The sequence below is a fragment of the Ranitomeya variabilis genome, chromosome 7, assembly GCF_051348905.1.
Source record: "Ranitomeya variabilis isolate aRanVar5 chromosome 7, aRanVar5.hap1, whole genome shotgun sequence".
In the NCBI taxonomy this organism is placed as follows: Eukaryota; Metazoa; Chordata; class Amphibia; order Anura; family Dendrobatidae; genus Ranitomeya; species Ranitomeya variabilis.
This window is the reverse complement of record NC_135238.1, coordinates 7,376,777-7,388,614: the sequence shown is the minus strand read 5'-3', so window position 1 is coordinate 7,388,614 and position 11,838 is coordinate 7,376,777. Positions and strand designations below refer to the sequence as shown.

General features: G+C 45.7%; 1 protein-coding gene across 1 annotated transcript; it reads right to left on the bottom strand.

Moving 5' to 3' along the window:
- Positions 1–83: 83 nt before the first annotated feature.
- LOC143785141 (serine protease 27-like) lies at positions 84–9,867 on the bottom strand. The gene is made up of 5 exons (XM_077273824.1): positions 9,701–9,867; positions 3,491–3,713; positions 2,761–3,032; positions 2,053–2,222; positions 84–514 (listed from the first exon to the last, which is right to left on the bottom strand). Exons 1-5 carry the CDS (start codon positions 9,741–9,743, stop codon positions 236–238), a joined length of 987 nt encoding a protein of 328 aa, XP_077129939.1. The 5' UTR covers positions 9,744–9,867; the 3' UTR covers positions 84–235.
- Between the last annotated feature and the right edge of the window lie 1,971 nt (positions 9,868–11,838).

Genomic DNA, 11,838 nt, shown 5'->3' with positions numbered 1-11,838 from the left:
GCGCAGTATGGGGTTCGGCCACAGCCATCTTGGGAATTATGGACCAGTGGGCATTGGGGGCTTGACTGTGCAGACTTTGTTGAGCTGTGAAGCGTTCTCCAGTTCCTCATATCATTACGTGTCAGTATGGGGAAACATTTCACAGCCTATTTAAGTCACAGGAGAAAATTGAGACAAAAACACAACGAGTATGATTAATGACAAACGTGGCTCCACTGTGAACATGACCCGATGCCTAGGGCAGCGCTGCCTGTAGATACAGCCGTGCGTGCAGCAAGAGACCGAGGGTCAATAGAGACACTGATAGGGAAGACACAGAGGATGAGGACTTGTAAGACGCCGGGGAGTCAGAGGACGAGAACGTAGCCAGAGACTTGATCCAGTAGTAGTAATCCGGGACGTAGGTGTAGACTCCTGGCCGGTCAGACAAGGCACATCCATCGCCCCAACTCACAATGCCAGCTTCATACCAAACCCCATCGATTTTACAGACCAGGGGTCCCCCGGAGTCACCCTAAATAATAAAATGCCATAAATTAAAAAATACTGAATAATAGAAATAAGCCATTTTTTTATTTAAATTAGTCAGTGAGTAGAAAAATTTGACTTGGGGCAAATCAATTTACAAGTCTTCCATTTTCCCAAAAAAGATCCATATAATACTCTGAGGTCTCCTAGGACTGTATATAACCCTTATCAAGATCATTAACATAAACACAGCCACAGTAATAACAAAGTGACATCATCACACTGTCACACTACCCGTACAGTTTCTTCTCTGCTTCATAGTTTTATCTCCCATTCTCTATGGTTGCGCTGTGTCGTCCTCTCAGTATGAAGATTTACAGCACAGTGGCTGCTACATTCCCTGCCTTTGCTTTTATACAGGTTGTAATAGTCTCTCATGATTGGCTGTGCTGTACCATGTGATGCGATAGATGCCAACCATTATGAGGAAGTTATGGGAGGCTTCTGTGGCTGATGCAAACTCATATCTAGCCGCAAATTGTTCAAATTCATTGCTTTCAGTGAATTTCCAAAATGTGGTGATGAGAAACATGAAGTGACAGAGGTAAGAGGGAGCAGACACATGAGGAGACATTGTTAAGGGGGGTAGATACATGAGGAGATGGAGGTCAGCTGGGGCAGATACAGATGCTTCTCATAAAATTAGAATATCATCAAAAAGTGAATTTATTTCAGTTTTTCAATACAAAAAGTGAATCTCCTATATTCTGTAGAGTCATTACAGACAGAGTGATATATTTCACGTGTTTATTTCTGTTAATGTTGATGATTATGGCTTACAGCCAATGAAAACCCAAAAGTCATTATCTCAATAAATTAGAATACTTTATAACACCAGCTGGAAAAATGATTGTAAAATCCGAAATGTCGTCCTACTGAAATGTCAGCATTGTCCACATTAACAGAAATAGACACGTGAAATAGATCACTCTGTGTGTAATGACTCTATAGAATATAGGAGATTCACTTTTTGTATTGAAGAACTGAAATAAATTCACTTTTTGATGATATTCTAGTTTTGTGAGAAGCCCTTGTACATGAGGGGAAAGAGGTAAGAGGGAGCAGACACATGAGAATTCAGAGAAAGTTGGGGCAGATACATGAAGACACAGGTAAGTGGAGAACATACATGAAATGATATAAGTAAGTGGGTGCATTCTCTACATAATGTCTGTGTCTTTTCTTGGCCAGCCCTTTTCCCATGTAGAGCAGCACTTGACATTTCTGCTCCATCTTTTGACCTTGTAGGACCTCTATCGATGAAAACCTCGCAAGGTTTTTGAATGTGTTGTCTAATCTATACAACTAAGTGAAGAAGTTCTTTGTCCCACCACCCAAAGTCATGTTCCCCTTTGCTTATTGCTCTGGGGGTCTATATCGTACTTTATACATTGCTGGAAATGGAAAGTAAGGTCCTTACAAATGCAAAAAGACATCCACTATAGGTTTATTCCCACCATGGATGTGTCTATCATTAAAGTCTGAGATCCGAATACCTCTTATATGGGAAGACACGTCACCCACCTGGCAGGAATCTTTCTGTCCGGCCTCGTAGCCGGCACAGATTTGGTCACTTGGAACAATCTGTATGCTGGCACTAATGCCGGAGTTGATGTGGTACATGGCATCACAAGCACTGTTATTGATCAGAGGCACCATGACCTGCTGAAGAGTCTCAGGATATGGAAGAGTCACTGCAGGAAGAAGAGCAAAGGTCCAGGTCATGGAGAGCAAAATACGGAAACACGAAGCCCTGAAATGGTGAGAACAATGCCTTGTTGTCCTACAATTGACAATCTTCAGAGTGCATAATCTGTATCTGCTGGAGTCTGAGAAAAAACAGAGGTGTCCACTTCCTAGAGGTACATAAACATTTCCCCTATCATTTTTTGCACTCTGTAGATGTGTAAAAGAAAATGTCACAGACGATGCCTGGCTATAAGCTTATAAGGAGATATATCGTAGGAGACATTGACCTATAGGATGACTACCTCCAATAGGTGGCACTAGAGACAGATCTCTTCCTTCTTGAGGAGAGCTCATTTGCACTTTTCCCAGGGAGCTTTTCCTGAATTGTAAGGTAATTGTAGGTCTCCATGAGAATAAATAGTTGTACCCAACATATAGTAAGATGAGATACAAGTGATAAATGATGGAGATGGGGCGTGGTACTCTTGGAAAGCATAATACATGGTTAGGTTATAGACCCATAAATTTTTGGGGTTTTCTTACCATCACTTCCCGTATTGCCCCATCCAGTTACCCAGCAGTTGGAGCCATCGGAGAAGCTCATAGATTCTGGTGGGATACACACCGGCAGGATGTAGTCAGTATAGGTAACGGGACTGGAGAGTTTAATCAGGGCTAGGTCCCCTGGGCTGCCAACTCCAATGAACAGGGGGTTCACAATGATATTTTCTACACTGGACACGATGCTGTGAACACTGGGGTTCAGAAGCTGGTACTCGCCAAGACCGACTTCGAAATAAGATGAATTCTTAGACCTAAGGGGTGAAACCAAACACCACAATGATGAGGAGCGACTTCACCCTCCATAATGTTATTCTTGTGGCAGCAGGAACTGAAACATATTTGGGGTCAACACATCTGCCTCATGTTGTCTCATAAGAGAACACATCCGGGCAATGGATTGTCAGTGATGTCTTCCACTAACAGCATCGCATTTTCAGGCATAAGTCCACAGCTGGGACCCTCCACCTGGTGCCACCAAGGACAATTAGTACCCCTCTATACTTCATCTCCCAGGTGGTAGGAAGCCATGGTTGTCATCTTTCCTGGCCTCATCCCCCTCCAACCCAATGGCCATATTTTAATTTTCTTTATGTCTAGCTGCAATACTAAAACAAATGCAGTCACCTTTGCCCATTCCAAAATGGTGGACAATACTAACCACTACAGGGCATAGACAATATTATAGCCCCTGTCTGCAGCAGCAACTTACGACTCAAAGCAATGTGCGGCGGTGAGCACCCACTGGTTGGAGATCAGGGACCCTCCGCAGATGTGGTAACCATTGTACCGCAGGCTGATCTGCCACGGCCACGCTCCTTCAGTAGCAGCTGTGCCACCAACGATCCGATCGTTAATCACTGGATTTCCGCACACTGGTTGGGCGGCAGTGGTGATAGCGGTGGTGGAATTGGAAATCACAGGGGCGGTGCAGACTGGAAAACAGAAAGGAAAACAGAATATCATTGTTGGGGCAAGAGGGGCATTGTTACTAAATGTTCACACACATGGGTGTTATTAATATATAGAGGTACAGAGGAGGCACGATTACTATGTGTGGGCACAATGGGGGAATTGTTACAATATAGAGGCACAATGGGGGCATTATTACTATTCAGAAACACAAAGGGGGTACTATTACTATGCGGATGCACAATGGGTGGACCACTACTATATGGAGTGTAGCATAGCGACTGGTCATGGATGGATGATGTATGGAATGTATCGCAGAGGTGGGTGGCCCTGTGATGGAAGCCTGGGTATGTTTTGCTCAAGCAGATCTACTGCTGAGGGGTTTATTTACATTGGGAAGGCTTCCAGGTGATTGGAGAGATGGGTGTGTTCAGTCACCTACAAACCCTCCCAAAGAGGCGTGTCTGAACACGTAAGGTGGTTTTGTGTGTAAGGACCTGTGGTGATGTCACGCTCACCTGACTAGCCATGTGACAGGTATCCGGGTGTGGTTACACCTATGTAAAGGAGGTGTGTGTAGCACATGGTAAGACAGATTGAGAGAGATTGAGTGAGTGTCTATCAGGGTGGACACACTTCCATGTGTCCTGGCAGGACACTGCAGAATGGCCTGTGTGCTGGACGGTTCCAAGTGGGGACGTCCTGGAAGCACACAGACCATTTCAGGCTGGAGAGCCTGCGTGCTGGACATAGCACGGACAGTTGGTGTTGGAGACTCCTGGGAGTGGAGTCGTCCTGGAAGCACCTGGAGACCGTAGACCTGGACGGTCTGTGTTGAGGACCTGGGACTGACCTGAAGTCAGTGTAAGGAGTGGAACTTCTTAGAGGTAACCCCGGACAGCGGGATTATAATATACAGCAGAGAAGCCTATCTGCTACGTGAACTGTCTAATGTTTCATGGCTGTAATGAAATGGACTGTACCCTGTCTGGTTTATGCGGAGTTTGAATAAACCATATGGACTGATATGTGTGAGATATCATGCCTGAAGTGTTTATCCTGCTGCCAAGTGAGTATCCCCAAGACCCGTAGCGGGTGAAACGCTACAATTGGTGTCTCGAATGCGGGCAAAGATCCGAAGAGCACATGTTGCAGCGCTGGCTGGTCTGAGCCAGAAGAGTAGACGGTCTTGAAAACCGTGAGTAAATACTGACCGGGGTCAGTGAGAATTGTTATTGGTGGGATACCTTCGAGGAGTAGAGGGTCCCAGGAACCTGTGCAGCAATGACTGGTAGCGGTCTTAAAAACCGTGTGTAAATACTGACCAGGGTCAGTGAGGAACTGCTGTTTATGGGATACCTCTGAGGAGAAGAGGGATCCGGGAACCTGTGTGGCAATGACTGGTAATGGTCTTGAAAACCGTGAGTAAATACAGACCGGGGTCAGTGAGAAAACTGTTGAGTCTGGGCACCTCTGAGGCCGAGGGGTGTCTAGGAACCCGTGAAGTTGCCAACGGGTGACGGTCTGAAAACCGTGTATTATGCTGACCGGGATCAGTGAGAAACTATATTTGGGCTGTGTTAAAGCCGGGTGTGTAACAGACTGAAATCTGTGTTGTCCTGACCGGGGTCAGTGAGAGACTGAGTTTTTTTTTCCTGAGAGTCAGCTTGCTATGGCTCGGTGAGGTCACGAAGTTTGCTGTGGCTCGGTGGGTTCACTAAGGTGACAAGCGGCTTGCTGTGGATCGGCGGGTCCACGAAGGTGACAAGTGGCTTGCTGTGGATCGGCGGGTCCACGAAGTTTGCGGTGCAGAGCCTTGTGAAGTCTAGTTGCAGTTGCAGCAAAGAGAAAAAAAAAGACATTGCTGGTTTAGAGCGTGCAGACTCTAAGGGTATGTGTCCACGTTCAGGATTGCATCAGGATTTGGTCAGGGATTTTTCATCAGTATTTGTAAGCCAAAACCAGGAGTGGGTGATAAATGCAAAAGTGGAGCATATGTTTCTATTATACTTTTCCTCTAAGGGTATGTGTCCACGTTCAGGATTGCATCAGGATTTGGTCAGGATTTTCCATCAGTATTTGTAAGCCAAAACCAGGAGTGGAACAATTAGAGGAAAAGTATAATAGAAACATCTGCACCACTTCTGCATTTATCACCCACTCCTGGTTTTGGCTACAGATACTGATGGAAAATCCTGACCAAATCCTGATGCAATCCTGAACGTGGACACATACCCTTATTGTTCCACTCCTGGCTTTTGCTTACAAACACTGATGAAAAATCCCTGACCAAATCCTGATGCAATCCTGAACGTGGACACATACCCTTAAAGGGCCAGAGTCACATTGGTGTGCTGTGCGAACTGGGGCCTGAGAGTACTGTGGAAAGTCCACAGGGTGTACCCGAGGGAAGGGGTGGTGTCCCTAAAAGGGGTGGAGTTTTGCCAAATGGTGGTTTCCAAGAAAAGGGGTGGAGTTCCGCCAAGTGGTGGTTTCCAAGAAAAGGGGTGGAGTTCCACCAAATGGTGGTTTCCAAGAAAAGGGGTGGAGTTCTGCCAAATGGTGGTTTCCAAGAAAAGGGGCGGTGTCCCAAAAGGGGGCGGTAACCCAAAAGAGCGTAGTTGCCCAAAAGGGCGTGGAGTCCCAAAAGGGAGTAGTGACCCTAAAGGGGGCGGAGTCCCAAAACGGGGCAGTAACCCGTTTAGGGATGGTGGAAAAAAGAGGCGGTGGTGAATACATCATTGGATAGTAGGCCGGACTGTAAGTTATCCTCAGACTTGTGGGAGGAGGGGGTTCCTCTACAGCACGAGGATGGAAGTCTCATTACTGTTGCAGGGGCATACGTTAAGTCAGTAATGGGTCCCAAAATTGACGGGTCAGACATCGGGGTGACCAGTGTGAAGGGTTCGTCTGCCCAACTTACCGACATGATGTCACCAAATGTGTACACCGAAATGACTGACAGTGATCTGGTAAATAGAACCTGTGAAGCTGACACCTTGTTAGAAAGGAACTTGAGGGTTCACCGTACTGTGGGGTATGACACAAACTCCGGGGGGGGGGGGGTGACTGTGACGTGTCATTACCAGTAGCAACCACTAGAGCTGAGTACGAGGTTGTGCGGACGGAGGCACTGACACAGGGGAAGGATAGTGCTCCCCAAGGTAAAGTCAGGATGGCAGGGGCAGCCATAACAGAAATTGTGACCTGTGTGAGGGGCGGCTGCAGGTTACAGGATGACCGATTGGGTGGTGGTGACTCCCATTCAGATGTTGATGCCAGATGGAAGAGTTAGAGGCAGTGACTCCTCACTTAGCTCAGGGCTCAGTGACGTAAGCGGGAGATCCTGTAGCAGAAGAAATGACAAGGGGTCATCCTTATCAAAGCGTGTGACGGAAATGGTTGACAGACGGTTTGACTGTCAGGGACGACAGAGAAGGATCTCTGGTCGGATAATAGAAAGTGCCAAGCCCCACGGCTTTAGGCAGAGGGGGGGAATATGTAGCATAGCGACTGGTCATGTGAATGATGGATGGTATGTATCGCAGAGGTGGGTGGCCCTGTGATGGAAGCCTGGGTATGTTTTGCTCAAGCAGATCTACTGCTGAGGGATTTGTTTACATTGGGAAGGCTTCTAGGTGATTGGAGAGATGGGTGGGTTCAGTCACCTACAAACCCACCCAAAGAGGCGTGTCTGAACACCTAAGATGGTTTTGTGTGTAAGGACCTGTGGTGATGTCACGCTCACCTGACTAGCCATGTGACAGGTACCTGGGTGTGGTTACACCTATGTAAAGGAGGTGTGTGTAGCACATGGTAAGAGAGATTGATTGAGAGAGATTGAGTGAGTGTCTATCAGGGTGGACACACTTCCGTGTGTTCTGGCAGGACACTGCAGAATGGCCTGTGTGTTGGACGGTTCCAAGTGGGGATGTCCTGGAAGCACACAGAGACCATTCCAGGCTGGAGAGCCTGCATGCTGGACATAGCACGGACGGTTGGTGTTGGAGACTCCTGGGAGTGGAGTCGTCCTGGAAGCACCTGGAGACGGTAGACCTGGACGGTCTGTGTTGAGGACCTGGGACTGACCTGAAGTCAGTGTAAGGAGTGGAGCTTCTGAGAGGTAACCCCGGACAACGGGACTATAATATACAGCAGAGAAGCCTATCTGCTACGTGAACTGTCTAATGTTTCATGGCTGTAATGAAATGGACTGTACCCTGTCTGGTTTATGCGGAGTTTGAATAAACCATATGGACTGATATGTGTGAGATATCGTGCCTGAAGTGCTTATCCTGCTGCCAAGCGAGTATCCCCAAGACCCGTAGCGGGTGAAACGCTACAGGAGGTACAAAGAAAGCACTATTGCTATATAAAGGCAGAGAAGGGACATTCATACCATACACAGGCACTGTGGGGTCAAAATTGTTATGTAGAGTCACAGAAAGAGGCACAAAAGGGGCATTATTACTATAGAAGCACAGAGCGGGCACTATTACTATGTGTATACACAAAGGGGGCATTATTACTGTGTTAAGAGGAAAAATGGATCCTATTATTTTGTGGGGCACAGGGTAGGGGCATTATGCCTCTTTAGGGCACTATAGATGGTTATAGCAGTATTTTGTTTGTGTAGAAGTGGAGCAATGTGAAGAAAGTACTGGAGAAGTGATCTTCTAGCGAGATTAAAAAGTCGTCATGAAGGTCTGGGCTGAATGGAGAAGAAAAATAAAAATGAGCGACTCCTTCTAGAGCCAACATAACCAGTCACTGGATGTCTATCCCCTACAGGGCGGCTGTGTGTTACTGAGATCTAACACTGTGATCACTGTATGATGCTAATATGGGTCTTTATACTCCGGGATTTGCTAAAGATGTTGTCCGGGGCAAACATATCGACGACCTTTCATTTAGTCATGAGCCTACTTTTTAGGAGAGAAGAGACCACGGTCCACACTGGAAGTGAGTTTAAATTGCCGGATTATTTATTCTTTATCATCAGTCATGGACGGCCATATTAGTAACTGAGATCCCCATCTGGTTAAGTTGTGGGATGGGGGCAGCATGGGCCTGGGTGGTTAAAATGGTGAGGTTGAGCTTCATTTCCAGTAAGGCCCGTTTATGCCACTAGGTAAGGAAGTAATCGGACTCAATTGTTTTCTGGAGATGAAAGCTTCAGATATTTGCCCTAAGGGATGTTTTGTGATGCAGACAACAGAATGTTCTTCTGAAGATCTAAGAGGTGACCACAAGTGTTATGACGCGGCGTCCTTTATTCGTGGTGGGCAGAATCGGACCAGTGAAAAGCTGTATGGTTCTCCAGTTCTTGTTACTGAGCATTTTCAGAAGTTTAGAGGGGCTACTCGGAATTTCTTATGGGGAGGAAGGAAAGCTCAGGAGAAAGATGAGGAGCTTATCGCATCTACAGGAATGTTCTCCATTATCGCATAATATTGCTTTTTAAGGCATTTTGTAATTACTTTTCATGGTATAAATTTGGAATTTTTTGGAAAAAAGTTCTATCTATAAAAGTTCTTGGTCCAGATATCAGTAAATTGTTCGGGCCTCCTCCATAATAGAAGTTCGAAAAGGTATGAGGATGAAATATTGACTTTGTGGGAGCAGGAAGGGAAGAGGTTCAGAAAAGGTCACACGGTGAAATATCCCCGAGAATCACTGGTAAAGTATCATAGAGACACTGGGAATGCTGGTCAGGACGTGGGGCAGGATGAGCTGGGATTGTGGATGTCTACATCCAGAAATGTGACAGAAGTCGCCAGAGACACTTGTGATTGAGGTCTCCATGGTGCGATTGTCCTTGTTGGTGGGATGTGGATTGGGTTCAAACATCTCAGAAAATGAAGAACTTGTCTTATCTCAGCTTCTCTCGATTATCAAGATGTGACAATAATTACATACAATTAGTTTCTATGAATACAGTGATTTTGCCCAAAGAGTTAGGACTCCGCCACTTCGTAGGGAAGAATCGGGTAATTGTAGAGGGACTTACCGGACAGCAGCAGGAGGCAGGCGGCAACCCGGGCGCGGATCATGGTGGTTTTGTCTGGTTGCTTTGCAATTTGTTCTTCTAAAATGTTCTTTGTCTCTTATGAGGACTGACTGCAGCGTCACTAAAACATCAGAGCTCGTAATCTGGCTCAACCTGCTCTGATCATGGAGAGAAATGTGACTCTACACAAGATGTAATGTCCACAGCCACAGTTCTGGGAAAAATAATCACGTGCTTCAAATCTCAAAATAGAGCAACAGTCAAGAAATGGAGGCTTAATGACGTATAGCGCATTACATTACTGATCCTGAGTTACATCCTGTATTATACTCCAGAGCAGCACTCACTATTCTGCTGGTGCAGTCACTGTGTACATACATTAAATTACAGATCCTGAGTTACATCCTGTATTATACCCGAGAGCTGCACTCACTATTCTGCTGGTGCAGTCACTGTGTACATACATTACATTACTGATCCTGAGTTACCTCCTGTATTATACCTCAGAGCTGCACTCACTATTCTGCTGGTGCAGTCACTGGGTACATACATTACATTACTGATCCTGAGTTACCTCCTATATTATACCCCAGAGCTGCACTCTCTATTCTGCTGGTGCAGTCACTGTGTACATACATTACATTACTGATCCTGAGTTACCTCCTGTATTATACCTCAGAGCTGCACTCACTATTCTGCTGGTGAAGTCACTGTGTATATACATTATATTACTGATCCTGACTTACATCCTGTATTATACCCCAGAGCTGCACTCACTATTCTGCTGGAGCAGTCACTGTGTACATACATTACATTACTGATCCTGAGTTACATCCTGTATTATACTCCAGAGCTGCACTCACTTTTCTGCTGGAGCAGTCACTGTGTACATACATTACATTACTGATCCTGAGTTACATCCTGTATGATACTCCAGAGCTGCACTCACTATTCTGCTGGAGCAGTCACTGTGTACATACATTACATTACTGATCCTGAGTTACCTCCTGTATTATACTGCAGAGCTGCAGCCACTCACTATTCTGCTTGTGCAGTCGCTGTGCACATACATTACATTACTGAACCTGAGTTACATCCTGTATTATACCCCAGAGCTGCACTCACTATTCTGCTGGTGCAGTCACTGTGTACATACATTTCATTACTGAACCTGAGTTACATCCTGTATTATACCCCAGAGCTGCACTCACTATTCTGCTGTTGCAGTCACTGTGTACACACATTACATTACTGATCTTGAGTTACATCCTGTTTTATACTGCAGAGCTGCACTCACTATTCTGCTGGTGCAGTCACTGTGTACATACATTGCATTACTGATCCTGAGTTACATCCTGTATTCTTATACCCCAGAGCTGCACTCACTATTCTGCTGGTGCAGTCACTGTGTACATACATTACATTACTGATCCTGAGTTACCTCCTGCATTATACCCCAGAGCTGCACTCTCTATTCTGCTGGTGCAGTCACTGTGTACATACATTACATTACTGATCCTGAGTTACCTCCTGTATTATACTCCACAGCTGCACTCACTATTCTGCTGGAGCAGTCACTGTGTACATACATTACTGATCCTGAGTTACATCCTGTATTATACTCCAGAGCTGCACTCACTATTCTGCTGGTGCAGTCACTGTGTACATACATTACATTACTGATCCTGAGTTACATCCTGTATTATACTCCAGAGCTGCACTCACTATTCTGCTGGTGCAGTCACTGTGTACATACATTACTGATCCTGAGTTACATCCGGTATTATACCCCAGAGCTGCACTTACTATTCTGCTGGTGCAGTCACTGTGTACATACATTACTGATCCTGAGTTACCTCCTGTATTATACTCCAGAGCTGCACTCACTATTCTGCTGGTGCAGTCACTGTGTACATACATTACATTATTGATCCTGAGTTACATCTTGTACTATGCTTCAGAGTTGCACTCACTAATCTGCTGGTGGAGTCCTGTCTGCACTGCTGGTAAGTACTTGAACAGAGATCCTTCTTATCAAATGGGCACCTAACTTCTGATTGTTTTTAGTATTTTGGTGGCATATTATCTAACAGTACGTTCTTAATCCTTTATTTTGGTTAGTTTTACTCACTCTGGGA